Source organism: Accipiter gentilis, chromosome 1 (assembly GCF_929443795.1).
Source record: "Accipiter gentilis chromosome 1, bAccGen1.1, whole genome shotgun sequence".
Taxonomy (NCBI): Eukaryota; Metazoa; Chordata; class Aves; order Accipitriformes; family Accipitridae; genus Astur; species Astur gentilis.
Window position 1 is genome coordinate 7836290 of NC_064880.1, and position 27269 is coordinate 7863558.

General features: G+C 52.3%; 1 protein-coding gene across 1 annotated transcript; it reads left to right on the top strand.

Annotated features, from left to right (window-relative positions):
• The first annotated feature begins 4667 nt into the window (after nucleotides 1-4667).
• Nucleotides 4668-14389, top strand: ALDH4A1 (aldehyde dehydrogenase 4 family member A1). Its single transcript, XM_049809368.1, has 15 exons — nucleotides 4668-4807; nucleotides 5588-5681; nucleotides 6036-6128; nucleotides 6242-6289; nucleotides 6608-6763; nucleotides 7343-7492; nucleotides 7620-7694; nucleotides 10084-10271; nucleotides 11192-11265; nucleotides 11832-12028; nucleotides 12417-12464; nucleotides 12841-12993; nucleotides 13209-13330; nucleotides 13860-13978; nucleotides 14109-14389. The coding sequence occupies exons 1-15, from the start codon at nucleotides 4773-4775 to the stop codon at nucleotides 14219-14221; spliced, it is 1665 nt and encodes a 554-aa protein (XP_049665325.1). The 5' UTR covers nucleotides 4668-4772; the 3' UTR covers nucleotides 14222-14389.
• The last annotated feature ends 12880 nt before the right edge of the window (nucleotides 14390-27269 follow it).

Genomic DNA, 27269 nt, shown 5'->3' on the forward strand with positions numbered 1-27269 from the left:
TAGGGCTGCAAGTTGGGGTGGGTGGGTGGGGGCAAGAGATGTGATATTTTTTTGAGGGGGCTGGGACTGCATGTTTTCAATAAAGTACTCTTAAGGTTTTCAAGCCTGTATGAACTTCAGCTGCTAATACATAGTTTCTCACAAGGCTGAGAAACCATCTGCCAAAGCTGAATGTCTGTAATGCTTTAGTGACTTTGGTGGAGGCATTGTTAAGCAATCTACTTGCACAGTGAATCAGCCTTGTCGGAGGCTGTTGTTCAGCTCTCCTCGATTATGAAATGCTTTTTGGTACTGGAGAAACTGAGCAATTTTAAAGGCCATCCAGCTTAGCTGCTGTTTGGTTTTTTTGTGTGTGTTTTTGGTTTTTGTGTGTTGTTTTTTTTTTTTTTTTCTTTAAAACTCAGTGTCCTAGTAGGAAAAAGGCTGAGTGTTTTTGAAACTAGTAGCTGGTATGCTGAGGGTAGGAAAGAATATCCTCAGTTTGACACTGAGAGCCAAGGGAAGAAGCAGAAATTCAGCTGTCGAAACAAGCTAGCTGTAACCTACAGTTTATCTTGTAGCCATAATTATGAGGAGCATCTGTAATAGGGTTGCATTTGTTGGTAAGTGTAAGGGACATGGGTCTATAGTAGAGGGTATAGAAATAATGTGTACGATGGTGATGTGTATGACGGTAAATTACCACTGTTGTTGGTGTCTGTTTCTTATAATCACATGTAATCCATTCTTAAGGAAGAAAAGGTGTTTTCATACTTGGGATTGGGGTTTTATTTTCATTTAGGCTGTATAGGACTTGGTGGATCAACCTTTTGGGAGTTATGAGGGTTGGTCCTTGATAGTTTCGCTAAGGAGGTCTTTGGTTTAGTTTCAAGCGATGCTGCTGATTTAGCTGACAGTGGTCCTGTTCTGTTTGCGTATAACCACTCTGTAGAAACCAGATCAAAAGCTTGCCAGAAAAAAATTGTGAAAATGCTGGAAATGATTTTGATGACCTCTTTCTTTTTTCCTTTGTAAAGCTGTAAATACTTTATTTTTGTTTTCTATTCTTAATGCGGTGTCATATTGACACTTTTTTAGACTTACAATCAGAAAATCCTCCTCATTGTTTCTCATTTTTTAAAAGGGGATTTCAAGGAAGCAAATTTTTTTGCTTGTTAGCAGTGTAATAATATATCAAATTCCTAAAATGGGTTTGTACAAAAAGTGTTTTCAGTAAACAAATGGCAGTTGCTTTTGTGGATGCATGTTGTTCAAAAATGTCCTCCAAAGAATAATGTGGTACAAACATTTTTTCAAAGACTTAGTAATTATCATATTAGTTCACACAATGAAAAAAAAACAAAATTCTTTAAAAAAAAAAAAAAATTGTTGGGGGGGAATGTAATGAAACTCATCTAAGCTAAATGTGTAATCTATTTATAAGAAACACAGTATATATTCTATTTTTATTAGAGGTTTTTAAAGTGCAAACAGAATTCTGTTGGCAAATGCAATTATTCCCTTGTAAAGTATCTTCTGCTCTGATGGGACTCCAAATTCTCAAACAGTTTCAAGCGACAACACAAACAACCTCACAGGTATGGCTGTGAAGCACTTGCCCATCGCTTCCTCGGAGCAAGAGGGGGAGGGAAAGAAAAACAGGTTAACAGCTTTTCTGCAACTGCAGAATTATTGCTGTTTCCCCTGGTGTTTTTTTTCTTTCCCCAATTGCGAGGCATTCTGCTGGAGACGGTAAGAACCTCCGTTTGCTCCCCTTAATACTGGGGGTGATTGCAGCACAGTAGTTTTAAAATCTGCCCCAGAGTGGGGTTTGTGTTCTACCTGGTTGGAAGATAAATTGTGTTTGTCTACACAGGTATAAATTGGAATTAACTTGATGAAACAAAATAATCAGAATTGTGCCTGAATATAGATCTAAAGCTGCTTCTAATTATGAGGTTGCGGTTTTTTTGCTTAACCATTCCTGCCAGCAAAAATACAAGTTGGGTCATCTGTCCGAGGTTGGCTGAGGAAAATCCACGGCGATCAGTGGGTGCTCATAGCCTTGCCACAGCGCTGCGGTCTCTCTAAAGCATCTATTTCCTTATGTTTCCCTTGGCTCTGGAAAAAAATGGAAGAATGTTTGTGTTGGAGCGCGTGAGGAAGAGAATTGCAATACTGGGAAGTCTCTTGATTGTGTTTCGCGTTTGAGAGTGCTTCATTTTAGAGCTGAATGTTTAAAGCGCGATTTATCAGAGCAAAATTAAGAAATGATAGTGCTTCCGTGGTGTAATAATACCCTGATGAGGATTTTCCACATTTTGCTTCAGGACTTTGGGTTTTTTATTCTTTTGCACTGCTCCAGGACTTGGTTGCAGGGGAACACGCAGGCTTTAAAAATCTCTGCCTTCAGTGTTAAGTCACCCAAATGCTTGATTTTAAGCTTTTAGTAGAATGTAACTTCTGTCAGTTTTGAGTTTTAAATGCGAAAAGAAATTGCCAATCATGGCAACACATACTATCCTGGTGTTAATAATGCTGGGTTTAGAGGTGAACTAGAAACACTACCTGCCAAATTCTTAATTCAGTCCCTTGCCAACCCATTTCTGGAGAGGGGAGCATGGAAGGCTTGAACACGAGTCTTTGGCAGAGTAGTGAAGAAACACTTGATTATTTCTTTTTGTCTGTTTTTGTGTGTAGTTCAGTGTCTTAAGACCCTTCCGCATTTGCGGGAGCCTTTCAAAGCTTCTCTTTTGAAGAAGCAACAAATTGTGTTTAAGAAGTGGGTATTCAGTGCTTCTGGAAATCACAATTCCCTCCTAATTTGAGGCACTCCAACAGTGAAGCACTTTTGTAAGCAAAGGTGGTGCTCATAGGTCTGGCTGGCTCTGTCTTTGGAGGAAATAATGGTGTTAATGCTTAAAAACCCCGGGGTGGCTTCAAACCTCTGTCATTTCCATGGCAGAACGCCCCAGTACCACTGTGCCACCAACCCAATGCCTGTGGTTTGTGGGCTGCCCAAACTGACGGTCCCTGTGCAGATTTCATCTGAAATCCTAAAATTTCTTTTTTCTTATTAGAGGGTTGAGGATGATTAAAAGCTTGGTCACTAGACGCACTTCTTGTGTAACGTGGTTTCACCAAAAGAGACACACAATTCAGTCCTTAAAACACCTTACCTGCGGCTAAAGTGTATGTAGCTAAGTTCTGCCAAAAATGATTATTTATTATTTAACGTGTTTAAGTGGAGGGTATTGATGACTCTTTCCCCATGCTGTGTCACTTCTTGTCAGTTCCTCTTAGGTCATATATAAGAATTTCTTTTATACACATTAAAACAGACTACTGATCAGTGTGGAAATGAACCTGTTTACTGTACTGTTGTAAATATTGTGCTTTATATTCTGTATATTAGCTTCTTTTAAAGAAAAAGACTGAACTGATGATGCTATTTGATCTCGGGTGAGGAAAGGACAAAGGATGAACCAGCTCCCAAGCTTGCTCTGGCGTCGAGATGTGAATCGATTTCCTCTGTGGCTGGAAGTCTGTCCTGGGAATTTGCAAGCAGGCCAAATGGTACGCGCACTTACTGGCGGTGGATTTCGGACCATCAAAGGCTTCAGAAATCTTAATCCACTTTAGCAGGGGCACCGAGAAACGCCCGCAGCGAGAGCCAGAAGCATTCGCACTCCTCTGAGTTCCACCGGATTATCTCCGTTTTCCTTTTTTAGTGCCAAAAACGACCCCACCGACCCCTTCCAGGTCTGCTCTCTGGCTCCCCGTACACCCCTCTGGTCTCCCGTCCTGCGTCCGTCCGTCTGTCCGTCCTCAGCCGCGCCGCCCCTCCGGAGCGGGGCTCATCCTTCGGCGTTGGACCCATCGGTCGTGTACCCCACGGGCTTCCCTGCGCCAAGGGGGAGTGCGGGAGCTTGGCGATGAAAACGGGTCACAGTCGTTCTCTGGTTACAAGGAAAAAAACAAAAACAAACCTATAAAATAAATACCAAACTCCTGGTTAATGTCTCTGTGTGTTAATTCCGGGGTTGGAAAATACCTTTTAGGGAAAAAGCTGCTCTTTTGGATGTGAGGCAGGGGGACACAAACACACCTGGTGCTGTGGGGTCCCCAAATACTCCAAAGCTCCCCTAAAACTTAGGATCTTTCAGCTGCCCCTGTTGAAGTGCTGCTCCCCTTTCTGCACATAAAAATACCCTGTGCTCCCACCCAGGCCCCATTTTGGGCTAAAATCCCCCTTTTTTTAAGTTAGATGTCAGCTGCTCCAGCTCCCTGTTCTCTCTCTCCCCACACAGGTCCGTTCGCGCTCCCGCAGGCGCCGCACAGGCACAGCCGCTTCCTTCGGCTTGCTGTGGCTGCTTTGAGTTTTTTGGTCGGTTTGGTTTGGTTTTTTATTATTTATTTCTTTTTACATTTCTTGAAATTATTTTTAGCTCGCGCCAGCGCTCCGCCCCCGCCCCTCCCTCCCCCACGTGCCGCGGCGCGCGGCCGCCCCGTCGGCCGGGCTCAACCACCGCCGCGGTGGTGGGGGGGTGGGGTGTGGAAGAGGACGACACCACCTCCTTCCCGCCCCACGGGGGGTGGGGAGGGAGACGCCCCACGCACAGAGAGCGCGCGGGTGTAGGGCCGCTCTGCCAGCAACCCTCTTCCCTCCCCCACCCCCTTTTTTTTAATATTTAATTTTATGGTTTTGTCTTAGCCGCCTCCCCCCCCCCCCCCCCTTTCCCCAGGTGGTGGTTTGGGCGCGGCCGTGGGCCGGGGCAGGCGGCGGGGCCGGGATGTGGCGGGCGCTGCGTGGGCTGCGGGGCGGCGGGTGAGTGCCGGGGGGGTCCCCCCCTTCCCTCCCCTTCCCACTCCCCGCTCCCCCTTCTCTGTGGGAGGGGGCGGAGGAGCAGCCACACACCCCCGCCCCCCCGCCGACCCCCTCCTTGCAGCACTTCCACGCGTGGCGGGGCGTTGCGGGTGGAAGACCCGCCGGCTCCCCTTGGCCCTGCGTTGCCTTTAGGCCCTTTTGCCGGTCCGGCCTTCCCTCGCTTCTCACTGGGCACCTTCCCCGCTGCTGAGCCCCTGCGTTTCCCTCCCCGTCTTTGCACTTTTTTCCCTCCTTTTTGCCCCCTTTTTCGCTGAGGGGGGCAATTTAATACCAAAGCCGCGTTGGGAAACTCCTGTCCCCGAGCTGCCAAGGTCCAGTTGCTCGCTGGAGCGGGCAGAGCGTGCCAGCCCGGCTTTTGCCCCCGCGTCCTGGACTTTGCCAGGAGCTGGCGGCGCGTTGGGGCGTTGGAGCAAACGGCATCGATTCGGAGCTTGCCCTGCGCCTCGTCCCTCTGGAATTCCTCTTCCTGCACCTTTTGCGTAGCAAGGAGAAGGGATAGTTGGCTGGGGGCTACGATGTCCAGGCTCGGTTCCCAGCTCCGGCGTCGTTATCCGGCGGGATGGAGCGCGGGAGTGATAACGCGGTGCGGTGCCTGGGCGCGCGTGGCCGGTTTGGCCAGGGAACGCGTTGGGCAGTAAGACACGTGTTACTGGGGGGCGAGGGTGTGGAGGGAAGGAGGACGCCGGGGGGATTTCAGCGTCTGTCCTGCTCCTCTCCTAGGCGGAGATGGCAGCACCGCTCGGCCATCGAGGTGACCAACGAGCCGATCCTCGAGTTTAAACCAGGGAGCCCCGAGCGAGCAGCGCTTCAGAAGGTAACCACCGCAGGGGATCAACCTTTTTTTTTGGGGGGGGGGGTGTCTTTAAGGTCATGGTTTCTGCTTCTGGTGCTGCACAGCAACCCCAGGCTCTTTCCCCGGGTGGGGGGAAGCCCCGTCCTGCCCAGCACCCGCTCCTTCCCTTTGGGGACAGTTGGGAGTTGTAACTCCTGTCCCCATCCCTCCAGCCCGCGGGCACCCCATACCCAGGGGACGGAAAGAAGCCGTCCCCGGGTTTCCCTTTGCTCGTGGGGCTGGGGGCGAGGATGGATGGAGCGGGGCGGGGGGGGGGGGGCAGCTGCTGAAGGTCTGCATGCGCAAGTCCCACCGCAGTGCTCTCCTCTTACTTAGGCACTTGCTGACCTGAAGGGCAAGACGGAATCCATCCCGTGTGTGATCGGGGGAGAAGAGGTGTGGACGTCGACGGTGCGGTACCAGCTGTCGGTGAGTTTGGGGCAAGTTCTTATATACCAAGTGAGAACAGAGCAGGGGCATGTGCCTGGCAGGAGGGAGAGCTGCCGGACTGATAACTACAGAGGCTTTTCTTCTCTTTTCAGCCATTTAATCATGCACACAAGGTGGCCAAGTACTGCTATGCCAACAAGGTGAGTGCACCTCATTGCCCTCCCTCTTCCTTTCATTTTTTTTGAGGTGGGGGGGAGCGACAGCACTTTGTCTGGGTTTAGCAAGCATTATCTCGCAGTGGGGTTACAACGCTTGCCGGTGAGAAGTCTGGATGAAACGCTAATTGCTGCTCAGTTCCTGGAACAAATTGGTACCAGGAGCTGCAAATTTGGGGTTGTGATGGGAAGGTGGCTGCTGTGGCATTGCCTGGGGGTGGATGGCCGCTCACTTTCCCCTCCGACCTGGTGACGGAGAGATGTTGAGTTCCTCCTTGCTGCCTTTCCCCTTTTCTTCTGCAGGAGCTCATTAACAAAGCCATTAACGCTGCCTTGGCAGCGAGGAAGGAATGGGACCTGAAACCGGTCCAGGACCGAGCCCAGATCTTCCTGAAGGCGGCTGACATGCTGAGCGGCCCGAGGAGAGCAGAAGTGCTGGCCAAAACCATGATTGGGCAGGTAAGGGAGATATGGGATTGACCTGGTGGATAGCTGGGGCGAATGGGAGGGAATGTGGGGAGCCGGGGAAGCAGGGCAGGAGGAGCTGCCAAGGTATTTTTAGGCAGTGGGATTATGTCCATAGCGTTAGAAGTGCCAGTGCTGCGAGGGGTTACAGACTGATCCTTGCCTCTTTGCTGAGAAGGAAGGGAGCTGTCGCTGGGAGTCAAGCGTCATGGGAACAGGATCAACCGGTGTGGTGGGCTGCGATTATCAGGGTTTCCCTTGCAAAATGCCCCAGCAGCCCTGGCTTTCCCAGGGGAGGCACTAAAGGGTAGGGGGGGAACATGGGTGGATGTGATGTCTCCCGGCACAGGGCACGGGCCACATTTGCCTCTGCTTGGTGCGAAGGAGATGTTGCAGGATGGGGACTTGCAAGAAGCCGCATCTTTCGGAAGCGAGCACGTGGTCTGCATGAGAGAGGCAACCCACAGACCGCATCCGGATTTGCTGTGCCGCACCGCTGCGGCTCACGGCTGCTGCATTCCTCCCCACGCCCTCCCCTTCAGTGCTTTTATTTGATGCGACCTCTCCCGGCAGGGTAAAACAGTCATCCAGGCGGAAATCGATGCTGCTGCAGAGCTGATAGACTTCTTCCGATTCAATGCCAAGTACGCCCTGGAGCTGGAGAACAGCCAGCCCATCAGCGTGGACGTCAGCACCAACAGCATGGTCTACCGGGGGCTGGAGGTGAGGAAAAGGGCTGGGGCTGTGCCCCTGCTTCTGGAGCTCCCTTTTTTTCCCTAAGGTGCGGTGTGACGCCACGGTGAGAGGAGTCACCGTGCTCCCACCGGTCTCTTTCCTCTCCCACCCGCAGGGTTTCGTGGCAGCCGTCTCTCCCTTCAACTTCACGGCAATCGGCGGCAACCTGGCAGGGGCTCCGGCATTGATGGTGAGTGTTGTGGTGGGGTTTAAGGAGAGCCAGGCGTGGAGAGAACAGTCTGGAGAAAGGCTGGGAGGGAGGGGGACCTACTGTCTCCGAGGCTGAGTTTGGCCTCTGTGGTTCTCTGGTGCTGTTCAATAGGATACACCTGGAGTCCTGCGTCTGTTGGTCCCCTTGAATTCAATCAGCTGTCTTGCGATTAGACTCAGATGTCTTTAATTACAAGAATGCATTCTAGTGGCTGGAGTTTAGACCTGGCCACTGATGGACAAGGTGTGATGGGGGAAGCGTTGGAAAAGGAAAAACTGCCTCAAACCTGCTCTTCTGGGGTTTTTATTCTGAAGCAAGGTGTCTTTTCACTTCTAGGTTGGGTTTTAGGTTGAGAGGAGGTCAGGATACTGCAGGAGGGAGGGGGATGAGAAATATGGAGCGGGGGTTGGGGGGCGTGTTGGGTATTTTCTTGTGGGGTGCTTGCTCTGTGAACGGGGCTTCAGGGTGCTGTTGCGATATGAAAGTGTAATCAGTTTGGAAGTGCTCAGGCTCCTCTTGGGTGACATTTGTTGGGCACAGCAGGTGTGTTAGGGCGAAGGTAGGAGAGAGCGGGTTGTGGCTCCTGGCATTTAGCAGCGAACTGGGAGACAGGAGATGGTCCAAAAAGTCAAAGTATTAGTAAGCAGCATTTCTGTACGTGTCCTATCCCAGTGTGCCCGTCGAGCGTGGGTAGCTCCTGCCTTTGCAGGGTGGGTTTTGAGGAGAGACTGTATTAACCTGATGAATTTGAGCTAGGATTAATTAATTTATTGTTGCACTGGGAAAAAAAAACCCACAAAATTGTCCTAAGCTCTTTACTAATTAGGCTCAGATTTCATCCTGGCACCAAAGATGGTCCCTCCAGCAGTAGTGTCCTTTGTTGGAAGTGGAAGAGGCTGCGATAAGGGAGAACACCAAGCTTTTAATTTGGGGACATCACATTTTAAAGTCATATTCAAGGTTGAAGCATTTGAACCTCTCACTTTTGTAGGGGAGAAGGAGGGAAGAGCATGAAGCTAACATGGAGCTGGGAAGTTTTTTGGGGGAGGGAGATGCATTCCTCCCACCCTGGGATTCGAGGAAGGTCCTCAGCTTTGGGGTATTTGGTGGTAAGCTCATCCCAGAGCAGATGAACCTTGCTGGGATGGAGTAAGCCTGTGCTGGCAGGTCTGGGTGAACTGTTTTGGGCGTCCTGCAGTACATCTGCCTCTCCTTCCTCGAGTGTGACAATAAATTCCCACCGGCCTGCTGCAGGGTGATGAAATCCTCCTGCTCACCCCAGGCCTGGGGCAAAAAGGAGCAGGACATCAGCGGGTGACTTGACAAGCTCAGGGGCAGGTGGTACCTGGAATTAAATTTAGGAGAAAATGGTGCTTAATAAGTGGGTATTAATTAGAGCCCCAGTGTTTTAGTCACCACAGTTCGCTTCCCAGGGAATTAAATACTGCTCTTGCTTAAATGGCTGGAGAGATCAATGCGGTTAATGCCATTGCAGCGTCGGGAGCGGAATTTCTTGGGACTGGAGCAGTTGCCGCACCGCACCGGTATCCAGGCTGCAGGGCATCCAGTCTCCAGCTGTGGCCCGAGTTAGGTTACGCAGTTGCTTGGAGATTTTTTGCAGAGTGTGGTTCAGTTTTCTCACTGTTTGGAGTGGAAGGGATTGGGCGGGGGGGGGGGGGGGGGGGTTGGGGAGGAGCTTTGCCTGCACCACGAGTCCCGGCAAAGCAAGTAGCTGGTTGAGACTGAGTCCGAAAATCCCCCTCCTGCTGCCCCGGGGCTGTGACCCTGTTGCACGGTCACGTGCGGTGGGAGCCAAGCAGTGTGATGGTGGCGCAGGGGAGGTCACGGATCCGAAGGGAGGACGGTGGCGTGAAGCCAAAGAGGTGGGGTGCCGCCACCGGCGTTTTAGTGCTGTGTTTTCCAGCCGATTGTGTTGTTTGCTTGTGCACGATTAATCCGGGCGTGAGGTTTTATTTCACTGCTTTGGCTGGCCGGTGAGTGACAGCGCTTGCAGTGTTGTAAGCATATTTCTTAGCGGCGCCGTCCCATTTCCCAAGACGTAAAACAGGTCTGCGTTTTGTGGTTCCTCTTTAGGGAAGACAAAACTGTGCGTCCCCGCAAGGGAGAGTGTGAAAGGCTGGCACAGCGGCCCGGTGGTGTGAAAGGGGAGGATTTTTGTGCCTTCGGCTGACCAGGGCTATCACAGGCCATTTTCAAAACCAATGCTTTGGGCACCCAAAGGTGCCATTGCTCCCGTACCACCTGCTTGTGGGCTGCAGGACAGGCTTTTGCCAGAGCATTTAAGAATTGCTTACCTGCTTTGGGGCTGAAGCCTTTCCTCATGTGCTGACTTTCTCCTCCCCCCCAGGGAAACGTGGTGCTGTGGAAGCCCAGTGACACTGCCCTGCTCTCCAGCTACGCTGTCTACAAGATCCTCCTCGAAGCTGGGCTCCCTCCGAACGTCGTGCAGTTCGTGCCGGCGGATGGGCCCGTGTTCGGAGACACCGTCACGAGCTCCGAGCACTTCTGCGGGCTCAATTTCACCGGCAGCGTGCCGTACGTTGGGGAGGGGAGCGGCAGCGGGGAGAGGGGTGAGGAGGCGCTGGCTGAGATGATGCTGGGTGCTCATCTGCTGGTCCTTTGAACATGTAGGACAGCATTGAGTAGGGTAGCAGGCAGACAATGGGCCCTCCTTACACAACATATTTAAAGTACGGTTTTAAAACCGATTTAAAAAAGTGTCTAACCAGGTTTTCTAGCTACAGGGAGTGCATTTAATAGCAGGGAGTTTCTGTTGCTAAGCTCAAGGCACGGAGAATAGGCAAACTTGCATGTGACACTGTCCTGTCTCCCAGAGATGCTGTGATTTGGCTTGACAAACCGCACTGTGCTGGCAGAGCGATGCCAGCTCCATGTAGATTTGCAAACCTGCGCTCTGCCCATGCGTCAGAGTGTGTTAGCGACGCTGAGGGCCCCGGCAGCCTGTAACGGGCTATTAAACCTGGGGACCCTGCTCCACCGGTGAAGGACATGGTCTGATGAGCACTGTGCTTTAAAGGTGGGAAGCTCATAAATTAGTATTAGCGGCTGTGCCTCCTGGTGGGAGGTTATTAGCATTTTTATTGTTTTGCAGCCAAGGGGTTTGTCACAGTAAGGACCGAAAGGAAGGGGGGAAAGGGGAAGAACAGAAACTTCTGCTGGGTGCTCGCTCCTGTGGTCTTCCCTGTGACACTGCAACAGTTTCTTATTTTTAAAACTAGGGAGTTGTTGTGTAGTGCCATGGCTTTGAGACCAAGGGTCTCATCGTCAGCTAGCATCTCCTCTTCCGCTTGCAGGGTATCCCTTCTTTTGGGGCTGGATGCAGGGGTTTGCTGGGGTCCCCTTCAGCAGGGCACGTCACCCACATGTGCCTTTTCCAAGTGCCACCCCTGTGCAAAGGCAAGAGTGCACTAACCAGCTCCTCCATTCTCTTCCAGGACTTTCAAGCGGCTCTGGAAGCAGGTTTCCGAAAACCTGGATCGCTACCGCAATTTCCCACGCCTGGCTGGAGGTAACTGCCACTTCTTACACCTTTTTTTGGGGGGGTGTGGGGAGGCCATGCAGGGCTTGGGGGGCTTCAGTTTCTTCCCCTGCTCAGGGAGAAACTGAAGTGATGGTCAGGATTCCTCTCCTTGTGAGCAGAGAGCAAATGACACAGTAAATTGTGTCCTGTCCACCCTCTCTGGTAGAAGCGTAAAGCTTGTTCGTTTGGGTGCGCTGGGTGTTTAGAGGAGCTTACAGCACTGGCTCACACCGGCACAGGGTGGTGGGCTTTTACAGCAGGGAGCTGGCACTTGGGCGGGAGACAGTGGCTCTCTGGGGTTGCAGAACCTCCACCCTAAGTTTGGGAACTTGGGCCGGTCTCTTCTCCATCAGTTCTGTAAGCCTGTTCCAGCTCTGGCGTTGTGCTCCCTGGGATTGTGGCACTGTCCCTGTTCCCCGAAGAACCATGGACCAGGCAGGGCGAGAGCTGGCCGAGCCCCTTGCAAGGGACATGGCTGTGGCTCGTGCTTTTCACAGCTGGCGCAGCCCTGACAACTCCTTCCTTGCCCCTTTTCCTCCCTTCTCCGGCACCAGAGTGCGGCGGCAAGAACTTTCACCTTGTGCACAGCTCGGCTGACGTGGCCAGCGTGGTGAACGGGACCCTGCGCTCGGCCTTTGAGTACGGCGGCCAAAAATGCTCGGCTTGCTCCCGCCTCTACGCCCCGGACTCGCTGTGGCCCCAGATCAAAGAGAAACTGCTGGAGGAGCACGGGAAGATCAAAGTGGGAGACGTGAGCGGAGCTGCCGGGCTGCTGAAGGGCTTTGCGGCTCAGCGGGTGGTTGATGGGATTAGAGACTGCGGTAACTGGCTACTAATTCCTATTGAACCGAGCTTTTTATCCACTGGTTCTCCCCACCACCGCCCCCCCGTGCCCCCCCCCCCCCCCCCTTCATCTTTTTTCAGTGATTAGAAATTAACTTGTAGCCAGCGTCTGCAGGAAGGATTGTGTAAGTCACTGAATACTGCAGACTAATTGAAAAGGGGTAGCTTGTGCCCTCAAACAGAGGTGTGTTTGGAGTGGGGAAATGTTATTTGGGGAATTTCAGCTCCTCCTAATTTCAGAGTTAGCTTTTTGGCATAGTATGTACTTACATTGCCTCCTTTCTGGCTTCCTGCAGCCCGCCCAGGACTTTGGGACGTTTTTCTCCGCAGTGATTGATGACAAGGTGAGCTCACCTCTCATGTTTCTACCAGTGCAAGAAGAAGGTAACACCACCAGGCTTTCATTAAGCGTTAGGTTAAATGGGTTTTATTGCAAAGTATGAACATCAGTGATTAGTCAGAGCTGATTATCAGCCCTCTTTTGCTCCCTCCTGGAGTAGTGCATGCCTTAGTCACTGTGCCTCTTGAAAAGTGGGTTATTTTGCTGAGAAACTATCTCAGACATAAGGTTCAGAGTGTCCAGGTCTGTTTTCCCAGCTCTCACCTCTCCTCCTGAGTGCTCTTCCAGCTAAGAGCAGCATAGCCCTGAAAGGGATTGCGTAAACCTCCTTTTAGACCCCCAAACCCACACTCTTTTTTTGTTATTTTTTTTTTCCTCAGTCTTTTGCACGGATAAAGAAATGGATCGAGCACGCCAAGAAGTCGTCCAGCCTCACCATCCTGGCAGGAGGCGGCTGCGACGACAGCGTTGGATACTTCATTGAGCCGTGCATTGTGGAGAGCAAAGACCCACAGGATCCCATCATGAAAGAGGTGAGAGAAGTTTGCAGGGAGGGGGCAGGAAAGGTGCAAAAGGGGCCGCAGGTCCCATCCGGAGGTGTCCGCTGGGCACACAGAGAGGAGTCGTACAGCAAGTTGGTGCGGGGATGTTGTTCTTTGTCACTTTTTTGGCTAATCGGGTACTGAAGTGCCCACAGCTTATTTTTGGAGGTGGTCCCCGCTGAGCGCTTGATTATTTTGCTGTACAGGAAATTTTTGGCCCGGTCCTCACGGTGTACGTCTACCCAGAGAAGCGGTACAAGGAGGTCCTGGAGCTGATCGACACCACAACGCCCTATGGCCTCACGGGGGCAGTCTTCGCCCAGGAGAAGTAAGTCCCAAAATCCATGCTGCCTTGCGGCATCCCGACACAGCAAAGATGCTTTTCCCCCTTCTGGGGTGAGCCATCGAGGTCGCTTCTCTCCAGACCCCTGCGCTGAAAGCATTTCATCCAAAGCTTACGCTGCTTTTAGCCTCCTGCCGCTGCGGAGGGAAGGGGATGCCTCTAAAGTGGTTTTTCAGCCCAAAAATGCTTTTTCAGTGAGAAACTAGCCCAAAGGCAGTGGTTGGAGCATATGGGAGGAGGGCTGAGCTTACAGAGGGACCGTCCTTAAGTTAGAATTACCTTCATTTTATAACCATAAAAACTTAGAAACAAACTAAAACCAAAACTGGGATAATTTGAGTTCTAAGTATGCACGACCCATTTCAGCGTGTGTTAAATAATGTGCGGTCCTGGAAACACGTGCAAAGAAATGCAGATGCTCTTTTTGCGCAGTTTTAATTGCTATAGAAAGGTAGAGGCCTCTGCATAAATTTTTGCTGTTGTCGTGGTCACAGCTGTTTCTGTCCCTCCTTAGGAGAATCATCGATGAAGCCAGGAACCTTCTGCGCAACGCAGCCGGCAATTTCTACATCAATGATAAGTCAACAGGCGCTGTTGTGGCTCAACAGCCCTTCGGAGGCTCCCGCATCTCAGGTGAGATGAAAAACTCCTGCCTGGAGACAACACTTACCTACATGGCCGCACACTGAGCCACATCCCCCTCCCAGCAAGTCTCCTGTCCTCAATCTCGTGGTCCCTGGCACTTTCTTTCCTTCTGAAACAGGCACCAACGATAAACCTGGTGGCCCCCACTACATCCTGCGCTGGACGTCTCCCCAGGCTGTCAAAGAAACACATGTGCCTCTGACGGACTGGCGCTATGCCTACATGCAGTGATGCCTTCTCCCTGGCCCTGCACTGGTACTACTGATCTGCTCCTCAACGCACAGAGTGGCTTCGCAGCTACAACCTTCAAATAAAGCACTTAAATCTACTGCTCTCTAACCCAACGAGCTTAGGTTTTTATTTTTAAAGAAAAAATTCTATTATTAAATTCTTAACTCAGAAAAAGTCTGTGGTTTTCTTTGTCATATAAGCATGCTTAGTTAATTAAGCGGTGGCTGAACACGTGGAGATGCAGAAGCATACCTGGACCCTGGGTTCCCTTTTCCTTTCATTTTGTCCATCCAACACAGTTCGTTCTCAACGCAGCTGAGCATGCTGGAATTAAAGCAGGAGATGAACATTAAGAAGCTGGCCCTGTCCCAGTCACTTGGGAAAAGCTCCGTCCTTCTCTGTCCCCAAGGCCTCCTTTATCCCAGCAGAGCCTTGAGCTGCACCAGCAGAAATCCCTGGATAGTTAAGGGCTGCCTGTACCAGCCTTCCCAGGAGGTGTGGGAAGCCTGGCTCGTTTTAAACCAGAGATCAACATGGTGGGAGCCCTGATCTGTGTTTTCTCCCCATTCCTGAGCAAGAGCAAAGTCTCCAACACACCCAAATGTTTTTGATGTAGGAAGAGAGCTTGGCAGAAGGCACATCATGCCAGGAGAGGGCAGCTGTGAGCGTGGTGCTGCTTAGAAATAATTTTAAGTGACTTATTTCACCCCTCAGAAGCCAGCGGCCAGGGTTACCTGCCTGTTACCTTGCAGACAGTCTCAGTGTGTGCTCAGACACTGGGCAGATGAAGCAGCAACACCCCACTTAGTCCCTTCATTTCATTATCCGTGGTGAGGCCAGGCTACCTCCGGTGCTTCCCAGTGCTGGTTATCGGCTACTTCCACTGCTCCGATCCCTGCCTGTCCACTGGAAGGAAGCAGAAAGATCTTAAAAGAAGATGTTTCAATAACAGGAATGTTGCTGCACAAGCTGCTTAGGTGGATGCAGCATCCCTCACCACCCCTAGAAGGAATTTAAGTATTAGCAGGAGGTGCTGAGACACCAGCTAGAGGTCTGCAATAATTAGAGCAAGATGCATTTCCCAGCCTGTTGTGCTCTGTTCAGGACCCCACTCCGGTCCTGGCGAGCTGCTCTCTGACACGGGCCCATCTCCGAGGCTCTGCAAGCTGCCGAGTTAAGAAGTTAAATTAGTTCTGACCTTTGTGGTCCCCGGTTGCTGTGACCTGCGTAGGCTCTGCCTCACCACCAGCAAGGTCTCACCGGATGGGTCCTGCAATGCAAACAGGAAAAGGGATCTTAGACCCAAAGTCTTGCATCCTTCCAGGATAATTTCTAAATTAGAAATGTATACATTTGTGACACCTACAATTAATAACTCTTCAATTATCAGGATTTGCAGATAGAGTGGATAACCCTGTTAAGGCTGTTGTAATAAGCATTAAGTATTGATCTTGTCCCTGTCTGGGCTGGTATTTAGCATGCAGGTCATGAACAAGTTGCATTAATACCTATGAATCCTGGTTTAACTGAGAAAATTTGCAATAAAACAAATTACAAACCCCTTTGTGTTCTTTTACGAATTATTTCTTTAAATTGTTGCCAAATAGAGACCTAGATCGAGCATTCTTTCAGTAGCTTTAGTGCATGCAACATGCTAAGAAAAGATGGGAACAATAAGGCACTCCCCAAAACTGCTGCTTCTGCCTCGGAACAGGCTGTTGCTGTTTGTCCTAGCAGCTCTCTGCAGTTTTGGGACCTGAGTGCAGGTACTCTCCTTCACGCTGCTGCACCCACCGCCAACCAACCCATGTCCATATAGATTATTTCTTAGAAAAACACCTCTCTGCTCTCATCTTTAGCAGAGAATCCAGGGCACGCAGGCTGCCACAGCTCTGCCTTTGCACACATGCTCACACTGCAGAGGATCCCCCAAATCAGCCTTTTGGCTGCCCTTCTCACCACTCACTCATCCCAGAGAGGGGGGAAAAAAAAACCCAAATAAAAATGACCCAGTTTTGTATTTTCTGCTAAACCCAAGACATTCCCTTTTGCATGAGGATGAGAGAGGCAGGAATGATCGAGTAGGTGCCTAATTCAATACCATCCAGGTTACTACAAAGCATCCTCGTGCTGCGTACTGGGAGGGCACGAAGGAGCCCAGTTCAACTCCAAAAAAAACCCCAATCCCACAGCAGGGAGGAAAGGACCAGGACCCACCCCGACTTTGGGCATAGTCTCTGAAGCCCCAGAGATGATCCAGGTGGGACCACAGCGATGTCCCATTCAGCCAAGTCACCTCCTGCCACCCAGCTTAGGATAAGCTGCCCCAAAGCTCCTCCAAACGGCATCCCCGAACCTTTCCAGGTTGGCCCATCAGCTCATTTAAATCTCATTAAGGGCTCTGCCTCGCAGCCCCTCGCCAGGCAGCCAGGAGATCCAGAGAGCCACGGCCCAGGAGTCGAGCGCTCATTCAAGCCTCTGCCTTTGGCTCACGCCTTTTATGACTTAAGGCCAGAGTGTCAAGTGGATTTTTTAGCCTTAACTCTGAATTTCATGGCTTTTGTGACTTTAAATCAGTCCCTTAATGCTATTTAAACAGTTGGCTTTTTGAAGCTGATAAACGCTTTGGTAGGTGTTTGGGAGAGACAGGGGCTTTCGCAGCAGACCCCTGGGCACTCTCCGGCCCGCTCGGATGCTCCTGGACCGCTCTGCCCTCCGCCGGGATGGGGAAAAGGGCCTGGGGAGGGCGCAGGGGCTGTGTATAATCCCACGGTGCCCAATAGAGGCAACAGGTTTGGAGCATCTCCAGTAGGGATTCAATCCCATTCCCACGCGCAGCCGGAGCTGGCCTGGCTCTTAGCGGTCCCCCACCACATCCCAAAGCCCTCGGCTATCCGTTCTCCGAGCTGGGAGGGAGCCTGAGCCAGGTTCTCTCTAGGAAGTGGCAGATTTTCCCCTCCGATAACACACAGCTCCATCTGCTTCCCGTTAGCGGCCCTGGCTGAGCCTAATTGGCAGATCAAACCCTCCGATGTCCCGCGTTAGGTACATCGTTACCAGAGTCCGCATCGAGTACGAGGCTTCTTGGACGGAGCCCAAACGTCTTCCCCCGCCACCCTGGGCTGCGCAGGGGTGCTAATGCAAACCACCCGGAGCAGCTCAGGAGCCGGGGGGTGATGAACGCACTTTAAGCCCTCGGTGAGAGGGCCAAGCCTCAGCTTTCAAGAAAAGCAAAGCAGGAAACCGAGGCAAGCGTGGACCTGTTTGTCCGTGCGGGTATAAAATGGGAGAGGCAGAGGATGGGCAGCAGGCAGGGAGACCAGCACAGCAACAGCCACCTTCTTTTTTTAGCACCGAGCAGTGATGCTTCTGGCTTTCTGGGCAGTTTAAAAATTCCCCAGACTGAACAGGAGAGGCAGTGACCATGATGATGCAATTGCTGCCCTAATGTTAGCTTCACTGATTTTTTTTTTTTTTTTAAAGGAAAGGCTTAACTCTCTAGGGGTAATATTTGTGATTCCCCACTCTTAATGCACACATCGGGAATGGCTACAATTCAGGACTGGGCACAGGACTGGAAAACCCTGACACTGCATCCTGAGGATGAAGGGGATAACCCATCTCCTCGCCACGAGCACAGCACACAAACACAAAAATTAAACCACAGAGGAGGTGCGTGATTGCATTTGGCTTAACAGGGGTTAGAGGAGAGCCCTTAACCTCCCCCAGAAGAATCAATAAATGAGGTCTAAATGCTTGCCCTGGGCAGCAGATCCCAGCCAATGGACATATCACACTGAATATACTTCACCGAGGCCTCTCTATGTTGCAGGATACACCGAGGGCCCTGCAAATCCCCGGAGCGGGGGACACGCTCTAAATCGGGGTGCTGCTTCACAGCACACGTGCCTGGAAGGGGCTGGAGCTCGGTTCACCTTCCTGCTTCGCAAACTCCCACCACTGCTTCCCAACTGCAACGTCTTTTCCTGCCCAGCACTCTGGGAAGCCACACGAGCGCACGTTAGCCTGATTTAACAACAGATTTCCACGGAGAGCAAATCTCTGCTCTTACCTTACAAGATCCGATCCCTGCAAAAGCAGCATCCACGTGAAGGCAGATCCCACAGTCCAAGCCACATCCCTTCTCTGAAGGGGCATGGTCCCGGACCACCACAGACCTTTGCTCTCTCTCTCTCTCTCTCTCTCCCCATCCCAGAATTTTGGGGTCCTTTCAGGGTGCTGCCCGGGCGGTGACTGCAGCACCTGCCTGCGGGTGAGGCTGAGGGTTGCTTCCCCAGCTGGAGCCTATTTACAGGCTGCAGCTGCAGCTGGTTAGGGAGGCTGTTTGCCCCTCCTGTGCCCCTCTTTTCAACAAGCTGGTTTGGGGGAGAGCTTTAGGGCTCCCCACTTTCCCAGCCTACCTGATTTCCTCCTAAAAATCCTATATATGGTGTCCTAGGTGCAGATTTCCTGCCTAGCCAGTGGTTCAGGCTGGAGAGCAAGTACTAAACGCAATCTAAGAGGCTGTTTTTACCTTTTGCTGGTGCTAACGGAGGGGTGGGCGAGTGTTTCTGACTTTGTGGGGGTTTCACCTTGTTTCCCAAGGAGAGGCCAGACGAAACTCACTACACAGATGCTGCAGGGGTGAAGGGCCAGATAGGATGCAGGGAAGGGCCGGGAATGTTTGCAGGATAAAGGCAATAGCTTACCCTTAAAGGTGAGCCCAAGCCAAACTCCAGCTTTACAAATCCCCTTTAAGTTCTGCTTGTCAGAAAACTCCCCGAGGCTGAAAACTTTTTGGATGCTATGGTTCCGGGGGGTTGGGGGTCTGCGTGCAATCCCCCTGTGTGCCCCCACTGCGTCCCCTCACCTGTGGGCAGCCAGGCCTCAAGGTGGGGATGCTGCTATTTGTGGGGTACGTCTCCTGCCCACTATGGAGCCAGCAACCACGCACTGGGGGCAGGCAGCAGCTCGCAGCAGGGGTGTGCTCTGAATCCCCCCCCCCCCCCCAAATGTCTTCACTTCCCTCCCCTTGCAGGGCTTTATGGTCCTGGGGCAGCAACAGCCTGGCATCACCCTCTCCACCTCCGGGGACTGATTTTTCAGGCACAGCCTGTGTCTTTCTATTTTTCCATCCCTTGAAAAAAAGGATGATGAGGAGAAGAGACACGGGGGTGAGGGTGGTGGTAAGAGAGGAAAAAACACGACACAGGGGAGAGCCAGAAATCTTGAGCATCCTGAGAAGACGGTTTTCTAGGGGGATGGAGACCCCCCGTTGGCCTGGTTTTTTGCTCTTTCTGCCTTATATTATTTCTTCCTTCTTGCTATTTCTGCCTGAGGCTTTGCCTCCCCTGTCGCTTCAGTGCTTTGTGGCTTTGGGAGAGCAGAGAAATCCTCGGGGGTCCGGAGAGGAGATGTTTGCAGTACAAGGACTTAGCAGCAGATGGTGGTCTTTATCCCATTGTCTGCAGACGGGAAAAACCAGTGGCCCCACAGCTCCCACCGGCCTGCAAGACTGGGGTTGTGCATCCATGGGGGCTTGGGACTGGGAGCCTGCAACCCTGGGACTGGGAGGAGCAGCTGTGAGGCTGGGCTGGGGGACAAGAGGGTGGGTTTAAACTGGTGGGGAGAAAGGAGAGGGCTGCAGGGTTCAGCTCAAGAGCTGGACTTTCCCACAGTGCAGATGGGAGAAAGCAAGCAAAGACACACCGACCGGCAAGAAAGGGGAGACGGTTTCAGTATGTCGGCCCCATTCAACAAACAAACTGTGGTTTTAAGGGCTGCAGCAAGTGCCCGAGCTCCTCATCCCCTCCAAAAATGCTACAAAATTACAGAGAGTCTTCTAATATTTAGCATTTTTTGCTAAAGCCCCAGGTCCTGGAGTCATGAGAATACCACGGGATGTCAGCTTCCAACTAAAATAAATAAAGAGGGGATTCACATCCCTCAGGCTAACGCAGCAAAGCTGGAAGATGTGAATCCCCCTCCTTGGGGCCGGAAGAAAATCCTGGAAAGAAAATAAAGGGACCAGGAGGCAGAAAACCTCCACCCCCCATCTCCTTTGCATGACCACGCTGCTCACGAATCAATTAAAAATCGTGGGATACATCCCTCCAGAGGAGAGCACCCTCCTTCCCAGGGCATCTGAGGACGCCTGGTTCCCTTCCTCCCAGGCTTGGGTACCTCTTCCCCAACCCACGGAGGCGTGGGTCGGCCTCGGGGCACGTCGGCGGGAGCTCTGCAGCTTTGGTGAGGAGGGGGTGAGGATCGTACCTACCCCAGCATTTCTCAGTTTACCCCAGGGAGGGCTTGTCTGAGAGCCTGAATTATTTCGGAGCCAGGCTGCTTGAGAAGAGGAACAGGTGAAGGCGGCCGGCGCGGCCGCCAGCAGAGCCCGGCTCGGCGTCTCTCTCCTCCGCCGGCTCTCCGGGGAAGTCCCCCCAGGAGATAAATTACTCACTGTTGTCTGATGGCCTCGAGGTTGGCTCGAAAGGCGAATAAACGGGGTTTCTGGCAGCAGCGGGGAACCGCAGCAAAGTTGGCCCAGGGTGACTTGGGATTAAGAGCAAACTTTTGCATCTGCCAAGTGGCTCCCTCGCAGCCTTTCCCCTGCCAGCTGCAGCCTCCGCTGCCTCCAACCCCTGCTTTGCGTGGTCAAATCAGCCCCCAAGGGATGGGGAGAGGCTGGGGGCAGGATGAGGTACAGTATTCCACCTCGAACCAGGCTGTTCGCACAGCCTCAGCCCCAGTCCCGTGGGACTGGACCCCAGGGGAGGGACGGTGAGAGCGCTCCGTGATCCGCTCCGCGCCGAGTCAGCCGGTCCGAAGGCTGGACCCTGCCCTGTGGGGGACCAGGGAGCGGTTCCCATCCCTTTCCCTTCGGGTGTGGGCACCATCATGCAAACAGCAATATCCCCATGTCCGTCCACCAAATGCCACAGCATCATCATCCTCACATGCCTCCGGACCAAAGCAAAGCGTGAACCTCATCCCCACGGCCGCAGGGACGGACAGTTTTCCCTTGCATCGCCATTCACACCCGCAGGCCACCTGCAACCGTAGTCCCTCTCCTGGGGGTGGTGGTTTATCCCCTAAATCCTGCTCCTGTCCCTACAACCTCCCCCTGGGCTCAGCAACAGCCCCCGCAGAGCGATCCACCCTCCTGACTTCGCAGCCCTTCGCAGCGCATCGCCCCCTCCCTGGCCCTGCGTTTGGGTGCTTAAAATGTATCTGCAGTACCATCTCAGCTGCTATTTTTCATCCTTCAGCGATAAGGCATCTGCATGTACACAGCACCCAGAAAATTACTTACAAACAGCAGCTTCCTCCTGCAGATTTCCTCTCCCCCCTCCCCGTACCAATTATTAATATTATCACAGAGGCAGCCCCGCTCTGGCGTTGTTTTTGTTTAAGATTTTTCTCCCCCACCCCACCCTTTGGTTTTTTTACCCCCGCCCCGCGTCGTGATCGCCAATTTGAGATCACAAACCTGACATTTCGGTGCCTGCTTCACAGTGCCAGGCGGGCAAAACTGCCGGGGACAATCGATTTTCCCCGCATCGTCTACCGGTGCCATCCAAAACATTTAATCAACACGAGATCAACGCTTCCGGCAGGTCCCCGCTCGCTTTTTTCCCAGTCTGTGAAAATAAGTGACACCCCGAAAATGAGGGATGCCAGGAGCAGGGGTTGGAGCTGGGTGGGAGCATCCCTGCTCTGGGAGGGTGGGAAAGGGAAGGAAGGGATCAGCCTGGAGCAGACTGAGCGATGGGGTCTCAACAGGGAAACCAGTGCTTCCTCTGTGGACAAACTGGTGTCCACTGGGACGGCTGTGGGAATGATCTGTGGGACCTCCAGCATCACATCTGCAGTCCAGAGAGGGTCAACCAACACAAGCGAAGGGGATCGCAGCCTGATGCCTACCTAAAAGCGCATGGCGGAGTCTGGGGGTTTGTAAGGAACAGGATTCACTTGTTTTGGAGTCCCAGAGAGATTTGCTGGGTCAAAATGTCCCTGAGCTTTAGAGAGCGCAGCCTGGCCCTTACGTGCCAGAGCTGGGTGCTCAGACGAGCTCTCTGCCACCAGGCTGAGTGCAGTGAATGCATCTGTAGCTGGCTCCGTATTCACAGAAGTATCCTAAAACCCTTCCTGCAGGAAATCCCTTCTTACGCAGGGATGTGCAGGCATGGCGGTGTTGCCATCCCATTTAGTGGGTGGGTATGTTGAGGCACAGTGGCGGGAGCAAGCCTGGGAAATAACTAACACCGTTGCAAACAATGAAGCAGCAATGGGGCTTCCCAGACCTCTGCTCCCGCTGTTGGCCTATGGATGGTGCTGGGCATGTGAGGGGACTTTGGGACGGGGGTAAAAGCCGAAAAGCTGGGGCTGAGATCGCCATGCACTGATGGCACCCCCATTTTTTCCTTACATGACCCCTGGACTCGCACCCCCTGCTCCTCTGCACCCGGACAAACTCCGCGGGGTTCCACGATGGAGCAAGTTGCAGGGGGGGCAGAGGTGGCGGTTGTGGGGGCACGTGGCTTCGAATAAAACCCACGCACATCAAGCCACAGGGGAAACACACTGGCAGGGAGGGGAACGCCAAAGTGACGCCCGTCCCCCAAGAATGCTTGTCCCCCTCCCTCTCCTCCTGCGCGCCTGGCCTTAATCCGGGGGTGGCAGCGGGATGTCTGGAGACAGCTGTGCCTGCCCCCCGCCACCCTGACATCACCCACCGGCTATGAAGGCGCTTGCCTTGGCCAAGGGGTTCTTCTCCAAGTGTTTGTAGGCGAGGGGGGGCAAGATACACCCACGGCTCCCCTTAACCCTCTGCTTGCAGAGGAGGAGGCTTGACCCTCCGCTTGCAAAATGGCTCCAGGTAGTGTTTTGGCTCCCGAGGAGAAATGCTTTTGCAAGCGTGCAAAGCAGGGTTGTCCCTGCATGCAAAGCCCGCTGCTGCGACAAAGGCGGTGTGACACCAGGCTGCCGTAACTGTCTGAGCACTGCGATCTGTACATACGGACAAAGAAAAGGCCCCAGCCAACCGGTATCGTGGAATAGCCCTAATTTCCCCCCCCGCAGCTGCCCAGAATCCAGCTGTGAGCTTTGTTTTCCCAGGCCCGAGTCTCTGCTGCTGGTGCCTCAAAGAAGGGAACAAAAATAGGTGGAAGGAAGGAGGGATGCAAGCAAGCTCCACCTGGCTGCACCAGATGGAGACCCAGAAATGCGCCTGCTCCCCTCGCCTCTGTTTCCTTTGCAGCTCTTATGTCTGTGTTTGCTGCTGCTTAGGGGTTATACATCAATATCGTCCGGCAAAACGAGCCCCAAGATGGCCTGGCTACACCTAAAAAGGATGCTGGCATCAAGGGAGCTGTGCTAGCATCTTCTGCTTCATCCAACAGCTAATTCACCTGCTCCCAGTAACTCCTCTGGGTTTGTACACAGCTGGTTACCTTCAACATTTCCCTGCACTCTCGATGGGTTTGCTAATAAGGGCTTTTTTAGATTATACACCACAGTGCAGCTACCCATACGGATACTGGGAACGCCACTGTGATAGCCCTGGGGTTAAATGGGAAGGCAGCTTTCCATAGCAGGCTGACTGGCACCCCAAATTTGCTGCAACATATGGTGGAGAAGAGGGTTTCCTTCAGTATTTCCTATGACCCAGGGCTGGACATCACAAAACCTTCCCCTAAGCTGCTGCTAATGGCCTGAGGCTGACCAGAAGAAGTGACCCAACCGGGCAGGATGTTCAAGCCCCAGAAAGATGCTCCGCTCCTCTTTCATCCTCCATCCCTGGCTGGGTAACAAGTGGGACGACTGCAGCCGGTCCCAGCTCGCTGCTGGGCTTGCAAGGGGGGATAGGATGTCAGCCGGCTGCGCCCTTGAAAACGTGATCCCCTCTGGGCCGATCCGCCTGATGTTTTCACTGGAACCATCAATCAGTGCAGGAGACACGATCATATTTTATAGCCAGAGTTGCCTGTGAAACTCAAGCTTGGCATGGCAGCCACTGCTCTGCTCGCTTGGAAGGGGAAGGCGAAGCCTGGACGTCTTTAACCCCTTTGTGATGGGTTCTTTGAGCTGCAATTCTGCAGCAGCCTCTGCTATTCTGCTTGTGTGATTTCTTCCCTCTTCTATCCCCATCATCTGATGCTGCAGATGCAGCGTAGGGTGTTAATGAGACTGCAGCCTCTCCTTATGCTCCTGAGAAGCTCTGCACAAGCAGGCGACATGCAGAGAAGCACAGATGCACAGAGATACTCCTTCCCACGCTATTTACAGCCCACAGCTACACGTTCCCCCCAACTTGCTAAAAGCAGACAACGGCATAAAACACAAGCAGGTCCGCACATTCTCCTCGACTCCCACAATACCCAGCCCTGACTGCAGGGCCCAAGATATTCCCAATGCATTTGCAGACTTGCAGCTAAAATAGATATTGCACAAGTTGGTCCTTCTCTGTGCACAAATGCAAACAAATCTCTACCCTGGAAATGCTGCTCTTTGTGAAATTCCTCTCAGCAATGCTGCTGCTATTAAGCTCAAATCAAAGCACTGCTCTGGCCAGACAGCCCAGCTCTGGCATCAGAAAGTTCATCCCGGTGTCCCGATCCTTTTGTTTCCCCTCTCCTTGGGGAGCTTGTTCCTGGCCATCATCCCACTGTGCGATGCTGTTCTCCGGGAATTGCTCTGGTGGCTTCGGTTACGCTTGCCCAGGAACAAAGCGGCTCTCCCCAACAGGCGAGCATTCTCCCCGCAGGGGGAAGAGGAGCCTTGCTATTGAGATGAGGGGCATTCAGGAGGCCTCCAGGACATTTTTACAGCCCAGCCATGCCAGGCTGATGGATTGCTGATTGGAAATTAGATTTCCGAAGCTGGAAGCAGTCATAAGTGTTGGAGAAACGACAGCTCCCACAGGGGATGAATGCATGCAAGGGGAGGATGTGGCTGAGGTGGAGACAAGTCCCTGGGAACGATTTGGGACTGCCACATGCAGAGATGCTGGGCACCTGCTCTGCACGGCACAGGCTCTCTGCATCCCACAGGCAGAGAGATGCAACGTGCGATCACTGGCTCTTCTGCACTGGGTGCTGGCTGTCATGTAGTTCAAGAACCCAGAGCAGCTACAGTGATCAAAAGCAAAGCCTGAAGTATACATAATAACATACACAGGGAGTGTAGTAGTTAGCTAAATGGAATTTTTGATGGGGTGACTGGGACGAGGGGGTGAACCAACTCTTCCACATGGACCCATCCCTCCTTCAGCACAAGGATCCCTGAAGTGCGATGCTCGAGGGTACGAAGGTCTCTTGGCACAGCTCTGCCTGCCCTTCTCGAGGTGCCAAAGGTATCTGAGATTGGCAATCCCTGTATTTGCCAGCCCGTGCAGCCACTGTATTCACAATGAGATCTTGCTAGCAAACCGCAGATTAAAAATGAATAAACCTGTTGAAGGAAGAAATTGAACGCACACCAAGGAGACGAGTTGGAAGTGGTTTCCACGCTATCAGAAATAGGAACTGGCTGATTAAATCAGGCCTGATTTCCAAGAAGCCAACTCTAGGACTGTGCAGTCTTGCACCCAAACGTGCCAGGGACTTGCAACATCACAAGTTTGTGGCTTGGGGAGCTGAAGTGGTGGTGGGGAGAATCAGCTAAAGCCCTGACATCCATTGTCCTACTCATGACTCAGAGCCAAGAACCGAAGGGTATAATCTACACCAACAATAAATATTGTCTGCTATGGCCAAGCTGCTGCTCCCTGCCATCCCACACCTTTTGGGTGCCATCCTGCTCTCCATCTTGCATAGGACTGAAGAGGAGGGTTTAACATCAAGTAGATAAATGGCTCTTGGAGCAGGATTTCTTGTTCCCTGTTGAGAGGTAGAGACTAACTAAATACGGAAGGAGAAAAGAAGGAAGAAGGAGGCGAAATCATTGCCTTTTCTTTCTGCTTTGATTACTAAAATGGGAACTGCCTGGCCTTTTTTCACAGCTGGTGTGTTCTGAGACCCTCACAGGACATAGGTGCCCACGAGGCCCCTGAATCCCGACTAGGATGTGATCCATGTCAAGCAAGGTAGCTTGGGGTCTGCTCCCTAAGCCCATTCCTGGACCAAAACTTCCTGCTGGCTCTGAGCATCCTCAGCCCCAAATGATATGGTAGCAGGGCTGATTTACTACTGCCCAGGCTGCGAGGAAGGCGATAATTCCTCAGTAACACCTGCATTTACGGTCTGCTCAGCCGGGCTGCCTCCCCCACTTGTCAGCTCCTTTTAACCGCAGCTGATAACTTGTCAGAGGCTCTTGACATTGTTTTTTCCCGGAGCCGGGCAATGTGGTGAGCAGCTGCGCGCAAGGAAAGTCTCATCTTTCTGCTCCAGCCAGGGAGAGCCTGCCCGTAACCTCCCCACCTCCCGTTTTCATTACGAACGCTAAGACTTTGGCACCGCTTCAGACTCTCCCTCCTGTCCCGGGGTGGGGGGTGTAGCCAGCTGTGATGCCTTCTCACAGCCTGGGAAAATAGTTCAGGGCTCCGCTTTTCCCTGAGAGCCCTGAAATTCAAGTGGCCAGTGCTCTCGCTCCCCCCCTCCATCTTTCTCCCCTTCCTTTTCCCTCCCCTTTGCTCACCCTAACCTACACAGCCCTTGTTTAAAATTAAGCACTCTTTCTCCCTCATTAGGGGCGAGATCAGGCCACCCATCCTATACCCTACAAGGAGCCTCAGTGCCCTATACATACCACGCCTATTCTCCCTAGAAATATTAACCCATTCCTTCCCCACCCCATTATTTTGGGGGGCAGTAATCTCAAACATTTCAAGGTAGTCCTTAAAATTATACTCTCCTTTTCCATTTCACTGCAACCATACCTGTATGGTGAGGTTGAGCGCATTAGTGTTGCTGGGCATATGTTCCTATATCTCTTTGGGGTTGCAATTCCCAGAAAAAGAGCCCACATCTACAAACCTCCAAGACCTCCCAATTAGTAATTAAGTCTATCACTACATCTCAGTCTCAAGTAGTATCATGCTGTTCCCCTA